This window comes from Lutra lutra, chromosome 1, assembly GCF_902655055.1.
Source record: "Lutra lutra chromosome 1, mLutLut1.2, whole genome shotgun sequence".
In the NCBI taxonomy this organism is placed as follows: Eukaryota; Metazoa; Chordata; class Mammalia; order Carnivora; family Mustelidae; genus Lutra; species Lutra lutra.
Window position 1 is genome coordinate 8,850,347 of NC_062278.1, and position 18,447 is coordinate 8,868,793.

Here is an 18,447-nt window from a genome sequence, read left to right on the forward strand (position 1 = left end):
GGCATAAATTGCTAAGTTCTTCTACTCTGAAAAATCAATGTGAAAAGTCAATCTATTTGGATACGAAGCTGTAGCTAAAGTGAAATCTCAATTCTCTCCCTAAGGGGAAAAAAGGCAAGGAAATAAATATGCTTGAACAGCAACCAGGTTTCTTCTGATGGTCACGGAATCCCATCTGTGACCCGGTTTCCCTACTTTATTCTCACTTCCTAACTTTCCAGAACAAGTCTACCTTGAGAATCAGCAAGCAAACTAGCAAACTCACTCCTAAAAATCAACTACACAGAAGGTCAGTTCGACGGAATAAACCTTCTCAAACACCTTCCTCCTCTTTCTCATTCCGGCGTCAGGAGGAGTCCGCCCTTGTTGTGTCTCAACTTTCACATATTTTCAAGGGAGGATTCATGGTTTCACACTAGATGATAACGTGGAACTGTTCCAGCTTCAGAAACTCATCAAAAAGAGGATTTAGTCTATTAAAATGTTCCCAATGCCGAGGTAAAAATGTATCTTGAGTACAAGAGCAAACATAGTTCTGCAGGAAAACTGGTCCCTGTGTACCTTCTGTTACACAAGTCAGTTCCCGGGTGTCCGTCAGGCTCCGCCTAACACCGCTGGTCTCCAGTGTCTCCAGCCCGGCCACCCGCGCCGTGCACACGGGGGCCCCTGGACCTGGCAGGCCTCAAGCACCAGGCAGGTCTCATCAAGGGTCCAGACCTTGGGGACTTCCTTCTTGCTCACCAAGTCGAGGCCGCTTGAGCTCCGGAGGGCTGCCCTGAGGGTCTCCGGGCATCTCTGGAACGTTAACAAACAACAGGTTGACATGTAAGTGAACACTTGTTTAAAATGACGAGCTGGTGTTGACAGAGCCCCTGGGTGGCGCAGTCGGTCAAGCTTCTGACTCGTGGCTTCAGTTCAGACTATGAGCCCAGGGTCCTGAGATCGAGCCCCGCGTTCAGTGCGGGGTCTGCTTTAGAGTCCCTCTCCCTCTGCTCCATCCCACACACTTGATTGCACACTCTCTCTCTCAAATAACTAAATCTTAGGGAAAAAAAAGTGATGTTTACAAAATAAATTTTGTGCCCAGATAAGAACTGAACTGCCTGGCATGGGCCTATATGGATATAAGAGAAGGATCCTGTGGTTCTCAGTGGGGGGCAACCTCACCTCTCAGGGAACAGCGATCAGTGTCTGGTGACCTTTGAGAATGTCCCAAGTTGGTGGGAGTTGGAGGGGGGCTGGGTACAAGCATCCAGGGGTGCCGCCTGCCTACAGTCAGAGGATGACCCCACAACAAAGAATTCTCCAGCCCAGCAGGTTAGTGCCCCCCAAACCCTCCATCTACTCATTTCCCGGGAGTGGCTGCGTGGGAAGGGGGGCGCCCTGCTGAGTGTGACGAGGTGGCCAGGGTTCTGAACGATGGGTCTGGTAAGAGGCATCCCCGCTTTCTCAGAACGGACTTAAACAACGCGGTTCACTTCTAAGAGAACAAAAGAAGGTATTCTATCTTTAATTATATTAAACCAGTCACAGTAACACTCACCTGACTGAATTTCTTCTGTGGAAGGGCTGGAAATTACACTGGCTGGTGCAGAATGTGATGGAGTATCTGTCTTTAAGGGTATTAAGTTTATCCTCCTTGATTAAAAAAACAGTAAAGGGATACACGGCTCATTAGTGTCCTCGGAATCATTTGTGACAACACATCTCAAAACTACCTGAAGGAAACATTTAAAATTTCCAGCTGACCGGATGACACAAGGCACTAAAAGCTGACGTGCCCACGTATTGAGTAACTAAGGACTGTGTTCCGTTACTAAGTTCAATCATCACATTTACAACAGTCCAACCTTAACTGTCATCTAAATTCTCAGAACCTGTGATTTTGTCCCGCTCCAGTGGTATGATGAACACCCGTGCGCACCACGTACGGAAGGCCAGCGGACATGGTTTCTACTAGGGAAAGTTCCAAAACCTGGGCGGTGGGCTGCGGCCAAGTCGGCCCGTGTGTCGCGCACCAGGCTCTGGGCCCCCGCTCACAGGTGGGAATGGGGACACGACAGAGGTCTGGAAGCAGGGGGGTGGCACTCAGGTCGGTTCTGAAGTCTCTCTGGCCGCATCGGAAGCCCTTATGGGATGTCCCCAGTTTGAGGTTGGGGCCTTCTGGTTTCTATTTTGTTTTTCGGCCGCAATGACAAGTTGTTCTCCTGCCAGAAGCTCTTACCGGGGTGTCGTCTTGCTCCAGGCCTGCAGCGTGTTCACAGTGACCCTCCGGGACGGGGGCGCTCTCGGGTTTTGAGTGCTAGGCTGCAGGGCCTTCTTCTCCTCTGAAGGCGCTGCTGGGGCTGGAGATGGTCTCGCCTGAGGCGGGGGTGTGCCAGGACTGCTGGGGTCTTGGATTCTGCCGGTGGGGGTCCCCTCGGCCAGCCTGGGTCCTGGCGAAGACCCCTGGCTTTTTGATTTCTTTGCTGTGTCGGGAGTTCTCACGCTTAGAACCGGCTTCTCCTTCAAAGGTATTCCAAGTTCATCCTTCGCAAACGTCACGAAGGAGCAGTAGCCGTCCGTGGAGGAGATGGCCAGGAAGGCCCCGTCACTGGACCTTAGTTACCCGAACAGGAGAAAAGGTTAGAAACTGTACCAAAGTGCAGGCGCCCCTCTTAAGGCTCTCTTTAATCACTAGAAAATGCAAGTTTATGGACTCACAGGCTTCGTGTGAAAGGAGAAGGGTTTGTGTGCGCCTCACACCCACCCTTTCCCTCCCGCCCCAGCTCAACTTTCTCAGGCACTGCGACATCTCAGGACTGTCACCAAAATCACCCCAGGGAAGGTTCAGGGACATTTCTCCACCCACGCCCAAGAAGGAAAAGAAGGAAAAAGGTTATAAAGAGCAAGAAGGAGATGGTAGAGGGCAGGCCCGGCGGAGCTGGGCATGAGCAGGTGGTGCAGGTAAACCAGGGACCCTGGAGGCGCAGAGGACCTCAGCAGAAGGCAGAGTGACACCACGGATAACCACGGTTCTGGGGGACAGGAGCTCGCAGGTGCGGGCTTCCTGCCAGGGGGGCCTGGCAAGTCCCCAACAACCAGGGACCCCATGGGGCCTCCCCTCAGTTTGAGAATTAGAGGAATCCCCACGGCATCGGAATGGCTTCATTCAGATGTTACTGTTACACTAGGAAATGGTATTATAGCCAAGTAGAAATGGCTTTCCTTTTAATGCTAATTCCTTTAAAAAGGTACTGGTAGGGGCGCCTGGGTGGCTTAGTCAGTTAAGTGTCTGACTCTTGGTTCCAGATCAGGGCGTGATATCGGGGTCCTGGGATCGCGCCCCGTATTGGGCTCTGTGCTCAGCTGGGAGCCTGCTGGAGATTCTCTCTCTCTTTCCCCTCTGCTTGTGCGTGCACACAATCTCTCCCTCAAATCTTAATTGTTATTTTTATTTTTAAAGATGTTATTTAAGAGAGAGAGAGAGAGACAGAGCAAGCAGGGGGAGCAGCAGAAGGAGAGGGAGAAGCAGACTCCCCACTGAGCCGGGAATTGGGACTTAATCCCAGGACCCCGAGATCATGACCTGAGCCAAAGGCAGATGCTCAACTATCTGAGCCACCCAGGTGCCCTTCAAATAAATAAATCTTAAAAAGAAGAAATTGGTAAATATGGGCCCAAAAAACCAGCTCTAGTGCTGAAATGCTCCCGACCCCAGGGTCCACTCCAGGGCACCACACCACACACCTCCTCCCTGCCGGCCACTCACCAGGACACGTCGCTCAGGGTGTGATAATGTATGTTAGACACGTAGCCGAACGGGAAGGGCTGCTGGGTGTCGTACAAGAGCACCGAGTCCTCGGAAGCCACAGCGAACACCAAGCGGTAAGGCAGGTGCACCAGCTCCACGCCCGGCTCCTGTGAGGGTCCGTCTGCTGGGGCGGGGGGCGGGGGGACAAAGGACAGAAAACAAGGAGCAAATGCAAACGCATTCCTCCAAAGCCTTTTCTCCAGGGACATAAACAGCATCATTTCACTGAAGGCCAGGTCTGAAGAGAACCACACAGGAACCGGCAAGGACGCCGTGTCCTGACCCGAGAGTCGGGAGCCCCAAAGGAGGTTCAAAAGGCCAGGACCAGACATGGGAATGAAACGGCAGGCTGAGGGGCTGCTTTTGGAGAAGGAAAAACAAGGGTCACCGAGAAACATTCTGTGAAGTGACACTTTAACGGTCCTTCAGTTCATTACACGCATTCACATCAAGGATTAAGGAGTTAAAAACCACCGCTTCCGGCCAGGGGGAGCAGGGACCTGATTTACCCTCCCACCTGGAGCAACCAACACCAGGCAGAATATACCACATGACGGCCTTCCAGAACTCAAACACCAGGCACTGAAGGACACCGATGCCTGAGGGACGGGAAGTGAAGAGGAAGACCTACATCTGCCTCAGTTTACCACCTGGAGCGTCTGGTCCCAGAAAAGGTAGAGAGAAGCCCGCAGCAGCCAGCCCGAGCCGACAGGTGGGAGCTGGGAGCGGGAGGCCTGGGTGGCCGGAGCTCACGGGCCCTTTTCTGTCTCCAGCCAAGCACGGATGGGCGTGAGCATGTGAGGAAACCACCCCAGGACCGAGCAAGAACCACAGGAAAGCCATTCCTGGAGCCCCCTCCAGCCAGGGTGGAAAACCTAGCTCATGGGGCTCTGGTGAGCACACGTCAGGCCAGTCATGGGGCAATTAGCTGTAGACCAAAGGCCACTGGGGTCTGGTCTAACGAAGAGAAGTAGCTCAGTGTTTCCAAAGAACCTCCCCGCATCCCAGAATAAAGCTCAAGAATATTTGTAAAAATACATCCGGCATCCACGAAGGTACAGTTCACAACGTCTGGCGTCTAATAGAGAATTACCAGGCCCACAAAGAAGAAACTATGACCCATAACGAAGGGGGAAATCAGAGCCAATCCTCTGTACGCAAAGACACTGAGAGTCACTACAGACACCGTATTCTGCGTGTTCGAGAAGCAAGAGGAAAGATGGAGCACGCTAAGTAGAGACATGGGATTTGTAACATAGAAAATGGTGACGCCAAGAGGGAGAAAAACAGGCAGCCTGACCCCCAGGAAGCTGGGGGTGACATCAAGTGACCTAACTCACGGGTAGGTGGAACCCAGTGGAGAGGACAGGGCAGGACAGAAAAACATGGTCGAAATTCTTCAAACTTGGTAAAAACTATAAACCCACAGATCTAAGAGCTCAAGGAACCCCCAACACGAGAAACCTGTGGATAACCACACCAAGGCCCGTTGTGATCTGACTGGTTAAAGCCACGGACAAGATTTCTATGTGTACAAGGAGGGAAAAAAACAAAAAAAAAATCAAAAATCCAGTTCAAACATAATTTCACCACATAGGAAATGGATGAACGACATTCGACTGCTTCAGCAGAAAAATACGAGTACTTTTCTTCTTTTAAAGTTTAAGTGAAGAAAGTGTATTCGGGACAATGCAAAAAATGGACACACATTCTGAGAGCACTGGGCTTTGCTCCAGCTCTCCCGAGTAACCAAACTGAACCAAACCCACGTACGTTTCCCCACAAGATAAAACCAAATCACGGGGCACCTGGGTGGTTCAGTTGTTAAGCGTCTGCCTTCAGCTCAAGTCATGATCCCAGGGTCCTGGGATTGAGCCCCGTATCGGGCTCTCTGCTCAATGGGAAGCCTGCTTCTCCCTCTCCCACTCCCACCACTTGTGTTCCCTCCTCGCTGTGTCTCTCGCTGTCAAATAAATAAAATCTTTAAGAAAAAAAAAAATCACAACCCATAACACTACCGCTGTGCCTCTAGCATACCTTGTTCCACCACGGGCCTCAGCTCAAAGTAGACGGGACAGCAGCGGACAGCAAGCGTCGCTTTGCCAGGACATGGAAGATGAGCGATAGGCCTGGAAAATGGGTCATGACCTTTTTAGAAAGGGCACGGTTACTCACCAAGAGCAAAAAGAAAGGGTCAACATGTCAACGATTTCTTCAACTGCGTACCTTTTAAGATTTTTCCTGGAGAAAACATAAGTCGTATTTGTTACGTTTTCGCCTGATTCCACACATCCAGCTGGGGAAGCAGGGAGAGGGAGAAGAGGCAAAGTTTTATTAGACCGAAGCAGAGAAACTCGGGAGCATCCATCCCGGGCTTGTGAAATATTCTCCCCAGCTAAGCTGTCTGCCCCGGACAAGGTTTCTGTGACTGGGGACAAATACGAACAGTCCCAGTCTGGGCTCGGTGCTTACTCCAGGCTCTACCCGCCTGTCCCCTCCCCTGAGCGGCCCACCCAGCCAGGGCGGCTTCAGGCCTGGGCAGGAAGGACAGAGCAGGGGCCCCCGGCTATGAAGATGTCCACCAGGGAGACCGGCCACTTCCTCCCGGAGAAGCGCTCTCTCGAGATTCCCCCCAGCTCTGTCCCCGGGTTTGAGCCTAGAGGCCTGTGTCTGCTCTGCTCCTTCCCACCTGCCTGCGGGGGGCCAGGAGGCTATCGGGGGATCCAGGCCTCTGCTACAGCCTCGGCCCCCTGCAGCAGCTGACCTTGCTCTGGGGACAGCCCACGCTGGAGCTCTTCCACATGCACCCCAGGATGTCCTTAAGACAAGGCCAGCCCAGGCAGCGCAGGACCACTGACCACAGCTGCCCTTGGACACCTCTTTCTTGATACCCACACATAAGACATCTCACCTGAGACCACTCCATCCCCACCGGTGCGGGCAGAGGCCCTGCCAGCACTGGTTCCGCCCTCCCCGCCCAGCCCATCTGAACACCCGTGGAGCCTTTCTGCCTTCCCTCCACGCTCGTGCAACCACGACCGTCAGTTACGACTCAACCGTCTCTTCCCCCTGTAGGGTTTTCAGTGCAGCTCACAGAATCGGGGTCTTGTCTACTCCTCTCCTGCTGCTGCTCTGCTCCGCCAACCACTCACCAGCACTAGCCTGGGTCATGCAGCTTTTCACTAGCTGCCTGACCTTCACGGCGGTGAGAACGCCGTAGCTCATTCACCCATCTCGTTAATCAGTACTGTTGGTCCAGAGATAGAAACAACAGACACGGTCGAAAATAGACTCTGTCATACTAGCTTTCATTTCTTACAGACTGACGCTAAGACGAGGGGCAGATGGGCTGACGAGGACATGCATGTGACGGTGACCAGACTGTTTCCTGAAAGGGCTGTGACCTTTCCCACCAGCAATACCCATGTTCTGCTTGCCCATCAGCAGCAGGTATTTTCACTTTTTTCTAGTCTGAAAATAATAAAGAGATACCTAGCTGTGTGTCACTTTAACTTCTGTTTCTCTGTCACTGAGCGTCCGAACATTATCCTGCGTGTGCTGAATGCATTAATCTGCCTTCTTGTATCTTTCACTCATTTTCTTTCTTTTGGGTTTTTCTTTTTTCTCAATTTGAAAGAGCCACTGTATGTGATGTACATAAGCTCTTTCCTGACTGTAAACAGAATTTTCCAGTTCTGTTATTTGTTGACTGATTTGCTTACAGGGTCTTTGCTGTACAAAGGTTCCCCAGCCAAATGCCATCAAAATCGTCCCTATTCCTAGGATGTTCTCCTACATGTTCACCTTTTATTTTTTTCAAGATTTTATTTATTTGATTGACAGAGAGAGACACAGCGAGAGGGAACACAAGCAGGGGGACTGGGAGAGGGAGCAGCAGGCTTACCACTGAGCAGGGAGCCCGATGCGGGACTTCAGTCAGGCAAAGACCTGCTCAAGTACTATTATTTTTCATACTTCTAAAACTATTCTTGGGGCACCTGTGGCTCAGTCGGTTAAGCGTCCGACTCTTGACTTTGGTTCAGGTCACGATCTCAGGATCATGACATTGAGCCTGTGACAGGCTCCATACTCAAGGCAGAGTCTGCTTGGGATTCTCTCTCTCCCTCTGCCCCTTCCCCCACTCATGCTCTCTCTAAATGGCTAAATAAAATCTTTAAAAACAAACTAAAAAAAAAAGCTTGTGAAACCCACCTGGTGTGAGGAGCAGAGATCCATCAGGAGTAAAACTCAGTCGACGAAAGAATGACTTCATGCTGTCGTCATGAAACATCCGGTAACTTCTCGCCTGCGGCACACAAGTTCCAACACTAATCCGTGTCTTACATTCACAAGAAAGGCTTATCAGGTGGTTTGTTTTTTTTTTTAATTTTATATAGTATCATTTATTAGTCACATAATAAAAGATGAAATATATTATAAGTCAAATAACCACTCAAGACTACAGGAGTAGGGGCCCCTGGGTGGCTCAGTCAGTGAAGTGTCCAACTTTTGATTTTGGCTCAGATCATGATCTCAGGGGCCTGGGATCGAGCCCCATCATCAGGCTCCGCAGTGAGCAGCAAGTCTGTTTGAGATTCTCTCCCTCTACCCCCACCCCTACTCTCTCTCTCTAAAATAAATAAATCTTAAAAAAATAAAAAAACAAACTGCAAGGGTCTCGTGAACACTAACCATGCATTTGCATTAAGGAGAGCTGTGTGTGTTGGGGTGCCTGGGTGGCTCAGCCGGTTAAGTATCTGTCTTCAGCTCAGGTCACGATCTCAGAGTCCTGGGATCGAATCCTGCGTGGGGCTCTCTGCTCAGCAGAGAGCCTACGTCCCCCCGTCTGCCCCTCCCCCATCAAATAAATAAAATCTTAAAAGGGAAGCTGTGTGTGTACATGGGTCTATGTGTGTGTGTGTGTGTGTGTGTGTGTGTGTGTGTGTGCAGCTCTACAGTTTTTTTTAAAAAGCCTCTCTGAGAACACAGCACACGGTCAGCAGTGGTTTGGAGACTGAGACAGGGAGGGAGGAATGCAAGACGACAACCAGGGGCCCTCTGTTCTCTGTGTGTGCCCATTCAGAATTCCCAACTTAACGAACACTTCGTATGGAGAAAATTGCCGGCCACTACACCGGTAATCCATCTTTCCAAACGTGTCTTGAACACCTGTGGGTCGGTTTTTGCTCGGACTCACTGACACTTGATAAACACTAAGCATTTAGGTCTCCAGGACCCAAAGACCCAGCATGTCCCTCCTCACTGTAGGGGAGCTCTCCTGTGTCACCGGTCATGGACCATCGGCCTTAGTCGGCTGCCTGAGGACAGGATTCATACCACGTCCCTGTTTTGTTCCAGTGACCGACCTGCTCCCTTTTGCCTTAAGTGCCTGCGTCTGTAGTCTTATTCCTCCAGGACCACTGGCCGGGTCTCCACTGTTCCCCAGCAATATTCTCTCCATACCGGCCAGGGTGGCATATGGCCTCTGGCCAGACAACCTGATGCTTGACCCACCTTCCTTCCTGTTGCATAGTGCTGGGGTCCCCCTAGGTCAAGAGTTCTTGATCCTCACTACACCCCAGGATCCCATAGGGGCCCTGCCAACCTCAAGCCAAGCGAATCACTTCTGGGCGAGGGGGACGGGCACCCATATTTCTTAATGCTTCCAGGTGACTCCACACTGAGCCAGGGGTGAACACCTCTGTCCACCATTAGCAGCTCCCCCCTGGCCCCCGGATGTCCCCAGTTCCATGCAGACCAGCCCAGGGGCCTAACTGAGCCTTGACCGGATCCAAGAAAGTATAAGGTAGTTCAAGCGTTGGGGGCCCGAGACCAGTGGTTTAGCCGTAAGACGCAGAGGAGCTCGGGACCCCCCCCCCCCACCTCAACTGAAGCCCCGCTCAGGTAGGATGAACAGCTCGTACCTCGCCTTCCGCCCCTATTCCAGACAGCATTTTTGAGACATTAAAAGCCACACGTTTCTTCTGGGTGCTGTATACCCTTAGGATCCTAAAGAAAGAAGAAGATTCTGACTGATCTCTTCTAGCGAAGGAAGTGTTTCACACAGAGGCAATCCAGTGTCAAAACTGAAGGCCAGTTAAACAATGTCAGTCTGCAAGACCACTTACAGTGCCAGTCGTCACACTGTCACACATTAACTCACTGTGACGGAAGCAAACCCCCTGAGGCTGGTCACTAATGCAGTAAGGAACTAGGTCATAACTTTTTTTATCGAATGTTTCAACTTGGTCAAGTAAGACGTACGTTAGGCCTGGCCCCTTCAGGCTTCGGACACTTGGCCCAGTAGCGATTTGTGGGACTACAATGACATTTGTTTCAAACGGTCTTGCCCTCAGGGATTTGCACGAGTGAGGGAAACACCAGCATATAAATTTGGTTGTTGCTAATCCATATTATTCCCATAATGAATAAAGCAACAAGATCAGAAAATAAATGCACATACAATATAAAAGTGTTTCCTTTTCATAGCCTCTCCTAACTCTTCCACATTGCTGGGCCATCTGGAATCAAAGGTGTTATGATTAAAAGTAGTTGGATACCTGTATCCCTGGGGCTAATAATACATTATATGTTAATTAAAAAATAGAAAATAAATAAAACAAATAAAAGTAGTTGGATAAAAACTCAAAAGGGCTATCTTGACCAAGGAGTAATATATCTAGCACCTCGGATGTTCTTTGTTCCAAGAACACAACTAAATGCAGGACACCAGTAAACATAGCAACAAAACCTCCTTTCAAAAAAGACAAAATATTTTACATTTACATTAATTTAAGTGGAGTCATTAAAATCACTGCAGTAAACTATAATAAAAAAATGAAACAGGGGTGTCTGGCTGGCTCAGTTGGTGGAGCATATGACTTGATCTTGGGGACTGTGAGTTTGAGACCTGTGGTGGGTGTAGAGATTACTTAAATGTGGTACAAAAACAATAAATACTGTTATGCTGAAAAAAAAAAAAATAAAAAAAATAAAATCTTAAAAAAAGAAGAAACATTGAACCCCATCACTAGGTACCCCTTCTTGCATATCATATTTACATATAACACATTTTCTTTAAAAGTTGCCCATGAAATTCATATGTTATTCAAAGCTCTCTATGCATTCATTCACCCGTTCGATAAAGAGTTACTAAGCACTACGTATAAGGCACTGACCCTAATTAGTTTCCAATGTCTTGTTATGGTTTAAGAATAACATTAAAACCAAATGCTTTATAAGAAACCAAGAACATGGATGGATGGATGGCCAGATGGACGGGCAGATGGATGAACCAAACCTTGACTTTGCTTTATTATTGAGTAAGTGGGGATGAAAAAACTCTGCAGAAAATTTAAGTCAACAAAGAAGACAACTTGCCAAACATGGACATACCTGTCACAGCTCAGGGTAGCAACATACTGACCCAAAGGGTCCCAGGTTACTCCTTGGACATAACTTTTATGTTCATTAAAGATGGAGATCTTTTGTCCTGCACACAAAGCACACAACAGCATTACGGAAACTTACTCGCGCACAAGCGGAGTCAACTACAGTTTAAGCACGATGCCCTTCATCCCACTCCATCATCCCACAGGTGGTTCCGGAGGACCTCCGCACCCCGCGCTGTGTCGGCTCTGGGGAGACAAAGAGGACCTCACACAGCCCACGCTCCCAAGGAGCCCGCAGCTTCGGGGGAGAGACACACCCATTGACGGGCCGCATGGGACACAGAGGGACAGCAGCTGGGGCAGCAGCAAGGGTCAAGAAGGGGACAAGCCGGGACGCCTGGGTGGCTCAGTTGGTTAAGCAGCTGCCTTCGGCTCAGGTCATGATCCCAGCGTCCTGGGATCGAGTCCCACATCGGGCTCCTTGTTTGGCGGGGAGCCTGCTTCTCCCTCTGCCTGCCATTCTGTCTGCCTGTGCTCGCTCGCTCTCCTCTCTCTGACAAATAAATAAAATCTTTAAAAAAAAAAAAGGGGACAAGCCAAGTTCAGCTCTCTAGGTCCGGCACGACGAGCGGGGGTTCCTGAAGGAGCAGCTACTGTGAGCAGATCCACAGCGGGAGGGGAGGGCGGCTTAGGCACATGGAGCTATTAATAAGTAAGGGAGAATGCTAAAGGGTCATGTCCATGGCCAAAATGGCAAGACAGGGAGGACAGGAGGTATGTGACTGCAACCCTTGTGGACAAGGAAAGAAAAGGTTCTGCTAATTCAAGGTGTGGCCGAGAGCAACACTCGGCTGGGAAGTAACATGCACGAAGAAGACGAAACCAAGGTTCACAGAGAAGAACACAGGCCGTACCCTAGTTTGGGGGTGACAGCAGGCCAGGCCGAGGCGAGGGCCCGAGCAAAAAGCAGAGATGGAAAAGGGACTCTGTGGAAACACATTAAACCAGCAGTGCGCAGGGGCTACCTGGATAAAAGGAGGAGGAAGGCACAAACGGCCATTCAAAGCAAAAAAAGAAAAAAAACCCAAAACCCTCTTCTCTGAAAAGGAGTCTACACTCGCTCGGCCGTCTATAGTCGGGCTTCTGCTTCCCCAACCCCGTGACCCAGCCGATGTCCGAGAAACGCAGCGAGTGTGCTTCAGGCTAACTCCCCCACCCCAAGCCGTCCTGCAAGTCTTTCAGGGACTGTGTGACATGAAGGTGGCCAGGGGCTGGGTGACAGCATCTCCTCAGACACCAGAGAGTCTTTTTTACCCACAGTTTAGCCGTTAGGACGGTGTGTGAGTGTGGGGGTTTCTGAAGAGGGACTTTGTAAGCGACCTGCCCCGGGGCCCGAGTGGCTCCCCGCAGGGCCCCTGCACTTGCTGCTCCCACGCGCTGCAGTCTCGTCCCCAAAGGGGTGCCCATGCCCTCCTCGCCTGCTCATGCTCCTGGGGCTCAGGGCAGCTTTCCTGGCACTATGGCTACCGACGTCACACCCGCTGTGTATCCGACACCCCACCAGAATGCAGCCACCATCTTGTAGGAAGTAATGACCTGGCCACATCCAAGTTCATTACAAATGGCTTTAGGGGGCAGCTGGGTGGACAGTCCACACAGATGCTGAAATTATCCGGATCAATGGCCTGATGTGGGGAAGAGAAGACGACGGGGACACTGGCCGTCCATGTTGCCGAGGTCGGGGACTGAGTAAGAACACGACAGAGGTGGGGCAAGACAGAGGGGTCTGGCTGGATGGCAGGACCTCCAAAAGACAGACTGTCACAGAGTGGATAATCCGGAGGCGCAGGGGGATGCCTTCTCCAGCCTGACTCCCTCCCAGGGCTCGCAGGCTGCGGGAGCACCAGCCGGGAGCACAGTAAGAGGCTACGAGGAAACATAAGTTTGAGTAACCGTGTGCAGAAGGCAAAAACGGTCATGTGTTAGGCACTAAATGGCTTCTGGCAACTCACTTTTGGCCATTTTTGTAACTTCTCACGCGTCTACTATCTCCCCAACTAGAGAACAGGTTCGGTAAATGAGCGAGGTGTCCTCAGCTGTCCTCACTCTCAAACAGACACCTGGTCCTACCCTTCCTAATATGGCGCGTTCAGTACCCATCGATGGCGACAACGGGCTAAACTGCCCAAGACCCTGAGTTCCAATAAGGTGAGCCCTGCCCCCAACATGTCTCCATCCTCATGAATGTGGGACAGACTTCGCTCTGGCACCACGGCCAGGCCTCCAACACTTGGACTGGGACCCTGACACTAAGTTGGGTCCATGACACAGGCGCCCACCGCTGCTGAGCCAGACACCCATTTTAGTTCACTCAAAAACTCTTCTTATGCCTTTAAGATAAAGCAGGTTATGGGCGCCGGGGTGGCTCAGGCGGTTAAGCGTCTGCCTTGGGCTCAAGTCTCAATCCCAGAGTACTGGGATCGAGCCCTACACTGGACTCCCAGCTCAGCAGGGAGTCTGCTTTTCTGTGTTCCTCTGCCCCTATGCCCTCTCTCTCTCAAATAGATAAAATCTTTAAAAAATAATAATAATAGCTGAGTGAAATAAGTCAAGCAGAGAGAGTCAAGTATCACATGGTTTCACTTATTTGTGGAGCATAACAAATAGCATGGAGGACAAGGGGAGATGGAGAGGAGAAGGGAGTTGAGGGAAATTGGAAGGGGAGGTGAACCATGAGAGACTATGGACTCTGAAAAACGATCTGAGAATTTTGAAGGGGTGGGGGGTGGGAGGTTGGGGGCACCAGGTGGTGGGTATTGTAGAGGGCACGGATTGCATGGAGCACTGGGTGTAGTGCAAAAATAATGAATATTGTTATGCTGAAAAAATAAAAAAAAATTAAAAAAAATAATAATAATAAAAACAGATAAAGCAGATTAGACCTTTTAGCCACTTACAAGATTCCTTCCCCCTGACAATAACAGAAACGTGTCCGCTACCTTTACCGACGTCCCATATGATGGCTGTGTTATCCACAGAGGCAGAAGCCATCAAATTCCCGTCAGCTGCCCAGCAGATATCGTACACATCTTCTAAGTGGCCCCTGGAGTCCAAAGAGGAAAAGGAAGGGAAAAGGCAAATCTCAATGAGAGAAAGACCATCAAAAATTTACAGGCACACTCGGAGACCATGTATTAGGATTTTAGAAATTTCCACTGGAACTAGATCAGCTGCAGCTAGGGTCTGCTATCTTCAGGGGTAGTTACAGCTTTGTAACTGGTTCAGTCTGACTAATGAATATTTTATAGCAGAAATAAAGCCCATGTGGGGGGGGGGCTGAGTGACCCAGTCAGTGAAGCGTCTATCTCTTGGTTTGGGCTCAGGTCATGATCTCAGGGTGGTGAGATGGGACCCCGCGCTGGCTCCATGGCCGTTGTGGAGCCTGCTTGAAAGTCTCTCTCTTCCTCTGCCCTCTCCCCGCCAACCCTCTTGTAAGAAAGAAAGAAAGATCCATTTTAATCATGTTTCTAAGTCAAAATGCAGGGCACCTGATGGCTCAGTCAAGCATGCAACTCTTGATCTCAGAGTTGTGAGTTCAAGCCCCATGATGGGCACAGAGCCCACTTAAGAAAAAAAATTAAAAAAAAAAAAAATGCATGTAAGCTGAATGCATTCAGAGCAGTTGGGTAAACCACTCCGGTGGGCCCCCCCCCGCCCCCCGGTTACCGCAGAGTTTTCACAACAGTCCAGTTCTCCTTATTCAGCTGAGCCTCGTCCTCGTCCTGAAAGGCAAGCTGCTCCGGCTCCTTGTTGTCATTCACCTTCCACAGCAGAATGACAGCATCTGTGCAGCGAGCGATTCAGGTAAGACAAGCCATGCTTCGGGCATGCTCCTTCATTTCCGGGCTTTCAGGACATTAAACCCTAGTTACGTTGTTCAATAGATACTATGGTCACTGCGAGCACCTTCTAAGAATCTGGACAGGAAAAATAGGTTTGCCTTCTGATCTAAAACTCCAAAATCAAGCTCCTACCAGGTCAGAGCTATCCAACGTCATGTGCAACAGAAGGGTCCCCAGGCCAGGAAAACACTGCAAAGCAGCCAACTAGGTTAACAAATCCTAGGCACTGCCTAGGAATGGCCGAATAAGGAAAAACAAAGAACCACCAAGCGAGGATCGGCAAATTGCTCCCAGCTGTGTAAGCTTCAGCGGACTTAGCGTCCTGACTCCTCAGTTACCTCACCTGCAAGATGGGGTAACAGCATACCTACCTCCTAGGGCTGTCTCGGGGATTAAATGAGTTAATACGCAGAAAGCACTTAGAACACAATGCCTAGCCCACGGTGACAAGTGGACACATTAGCTACTCATACAGACACATCAGATACCTCAGCGTGAGGTCATCCGTTGTCTGGGTGCTCTAACTCCCTGAGCTCTGACCCCCAACTCACCGCACAAGTCTGAGCACCACTTGCCTTCCCTCTGAGTGCCAGTCACTGAGCCGGCAGTATGGGCACAAGTGAGGAATTCTGGGAGCCGGGTGGCGAGATCAGCCTTGACATTGGCAGGTGGACACTCTCCACTGCTAACAGCAGGTTTCTGGGCCTCCAAGGCCAAAGGACTGGGCAAAACAAGGGCTGCCCTGTGCAACCTCTCAGCAGACAGCCTGCCAGCCTCCCCCAGTGGCGCTCCCTACTTTCCACCTTTCCCTCTGTGCATACATGCCCTGGACATCATGGCACTGAACTTCACCCGATGTCTTTGCTCCTTCTGCAAATAAAACCTGAAATGTGTTTTATTTTCTAGTAACTCCTAGACTCTTCTGGTGTCAAAGCATGGTAAAGAGATTTACTTTTTTTGTAGCAGTTTTATGCTATTTAAGTACAAGCAGAAAATAGAAATCAATCTACTTTCATCAAGCAAACATAATTTAGAAGGCCATTCAGACAATACTCCCCCAAGTGAATTAATTAATTATGAGCAATGTGGGAAAGACTGTGATCACTTGGATACTAAACCAGCAATCAAACAAGGCCAGGGCAGCTGCATTGGAACACGGTAAAAGGGTAAGCGCCTTCCTACTTGTCTCTACCAATGGAATGGGGTGAGGGGGATCGCTGGGGGGAGGGGTGCATTTACAACCAATTCTTCTCAGGTTAAGCTTGCTATCCCCCATCCCCTTATGCTCCTCAGAACGTTTTTTACTAAACTATCTAAATGACAGATTGAGAGGTCAAGTGACCTCTAAAATAGAAAAGCATACCTAGCTCAGAGCTCACTAACATGAGACACAAAGGTATCTGGTTTCTAAGGAATTTTGAAGGATAATACTCATACTCACCATCTCCTCCTGATGCTAAAATTTCCCCATTTGGAGAAAAACGCACGACATTGACCGCTTTGGTATGGCGAGCAAGGTTGGACAAAAATTCAACAATGGCCTTTCCATCGGGTCCTTTCTCCACCTTCCAGATCTGACGATAACCAATACATTTGTTCAGAGAAACATACAAACGAGCACCTACCATACTGTGCTTACTAAACACAAGACTAGGCTAATTATCAGGAAGAAAACGGTTTTTCTCTTGATACATCAAATGAACTTCTTTCTGAAACAAACTACAGTCCCATTGCCTGCAGCCCTCCCTCCAACCTCTTTCTAGGGCAAACTGTTCCCCAACAGAAACTGGCTTAATTTAAAATAACGAGCATGCCGGCGGGAAGCCTGCTTCCCTCTCTCTCTCTGCCTGCCTCTCCGTCTACTTGTGATCTCTCTCTGTCAAATAAATAAATCTTTAAAAAAAAAAATTTAAAATAACGAGCATGGAACCTATCAATGTAGGAACCGCTCCCCAGGAGAAAAGTTTTCTTTTACTTTTCTGGTTCAGTCAAGGCCCTGAGAAGCTCTGTCTCGGGGCTAGATGACCCAACAGTCTGAGTGTGCTGACACTCGTCTTCCAGGAAAGAATGGAGAAGGCGGCCTCAGCGGCACGTCTCTGCGCCCCCGCCCCGTTTACCCTGACGGCGGTGTCTACGCCCGCGGACGCCAGTCTGTGGATCCTGCCGGCCGCGCCGGGCTGGAAGTCCAGGCTGTACACCGGCTCCTTGTTGTGCCAGGCTATTTCGCAAGTAATGACTTTCATCCTCCCGAGTCTAGAAGGAGCAAAACAAATTCCTCCGGCGCCGCTCTTTTCCCAAAGACTGAGGAAAGCTGAAAATCGTTGGTAATGAATTGAGTATCAGAGCAGGCAAGGTGTCCTGAACGCTCATTAGGAGCCAGGAACCCTGCTCCTGAAAGATGCACGCTGTACCGGGAAAGGATGTCAATGCTGACCTCTCTCGAAACACCCTGCAAGTGCCCCTAAAATGCTTCACTGAGACGAGGCTGCTGGGCTTCTTTCACTGCTGTGTCCGGAAAAGCAAAATGAACACCCAGGCAGAGGAAATCAAGGGGCCGGGCCCTGATGCGCGACCGCCCCCGCTTAGTGGGGGGGTGGGGGACGCTCGCGGAGAGCCAGGGGCCGGGGTAGCTCGGGTGAGGGGCTGTCGGGGCAAGGGGCAGCCCGGGGGAGGGGACCTACTGGGGAAAGGGGGCCGCGGGGGGGATAACCACCTCCCAGAGGCGGGGCCACCAGGAGGACGCGGTCGCCCGAAGGAGGGAACCAAGGCCAGGGGGCCAGAGGGGACCTGCCCCCGTTCCCAGGCCGCAAGGGACGGGGCGCTCGGCGGGGAAGCCGAAACCAGGCCTGGCCGGGAGGAGGCCGCACGGGGTCCGCGCGGGGACCGGCCGCCCGAATGCACGCCATTCCGGGGCTATGCCGGGACCCCGCAGCCCGCCCTCAGCGAGATCCTTGTGCCCCATCCCGCCCTGCAGGGAGACAGTGGGGACGCGGGAGCCAGCGCCGGGGAAGCAGTACCTGCAGGCACACGGTCAGTCCACTGCTCCGCCAGCTCCCGCCACCGCTTGCGCTTCTTCCCGCGCGTCGCAGGCCCCGCCTCCTGATGGGCGGGACTGCCCGCGACGCCCCGCCTCATTGCGGGTGGAACTCTCTGTTCGTCCCGCCTTCGTGTGGGCGGGATTTGCGTGGCGCTCCGCCCCTCCTCCGGCCGCAGGGAGTCCTCGAAATCCCCGGCTGTTCCCGCCAGGCCAGTTCACTAATTACGTACGCGACCCACACCTCGGTGGAAGAATAGATGGGTTCATCGTCTCATTCAATTATTTCTTCCCTTCTTAACTCTTGTAGCAAACATTGCCTGAGCA

The 18,447-nt window shown here is 50.9% G+C and overlaps 1 protein-coding gene across 5 annotated transcripts; it reads right to left on the reverse strand.

Annotated features, from left to right (window-relative positions):
• Positions 1–4: 4 nt before the first annotated feature.
• Positions 5–18,234, reverse strand: CHAF1B (chromatin assembly factor 1 subunit B). 5 transcript variants are annotated; one of them, XM_047720102.1, is made up of 15 exons: positions 18,104–18,118; positions 17,521–17,591; positions 17,204–17,397; positions 16,528–16,660; positions 14,911–15,028; positions 14,184–14,287; positions 11,189–11,285; positions 9,718–9,802; positions 8,006–8,099; positions 6,020–6,089; positions 5,831–5,922; positions 3,752–3,917; positions 2,225–2,599; positions 1,544–1,638; positions 5–795 (listed from the first exon to the last, which is right to left on the reverse strand). In XM_047720102.1, the coding sequence occupies exons 3-15, from the start codon at positions 17,327–17,329 to the stop codon at positions 704–706; spliced, it is 1,647 nt and encodes a 548-aa protein (XP_047576058.1). In that variant the 5' UTR covers positions 17,330–17,397; positions 17,521–17,591; positions 18,104–18,118; the 3' UTR covers positions 5–703. The 5 variants fall into 5 exon arrangements, with proteins under 5 accessions (XP_047576058.1, XP_047576033.1, XP_047576027.1 ...); XM_047720077.1 differs by lacking the exon at positions 17,521–17,591 and having other exon boundaries at positions 3,752–3,914; positions 18,104–18,234; XM_047720071.1 differs by lacking the exon at positions 17,521–17,591 and having other exon boundaries at positions 18,104–18,234.
• Between the last annotated feature and the right edge of the window lie 213 nt (positions 18,235–18,447).

Excerpts from the sequence above, each read along its gene's own strand:
- CHAF1B (XM_047720071.1), bottom strand. The coding sequence starts at position 18,221 with ATGAGGCGGGGCGTCGCGGGCAGTCCCGCCCATCAGGAGGCGGGGCCT. Across the intron at positions 6,090-8,005 it reads ATCTCTGCTCCTCACACCAG|CTGGATGTGTGGAATCAGGC; the intron begins GTGGGTTTCACA and ends CTGCTTCCCCAG. Across the intron at positions 2,600-3,751 it reads ACCCTGAGCGACGTGTCCTG|GTCCAGTGACGGGGCCTTCC; the intron begins GTGAGTGGCCGG and ends CGGGTAACTAAG.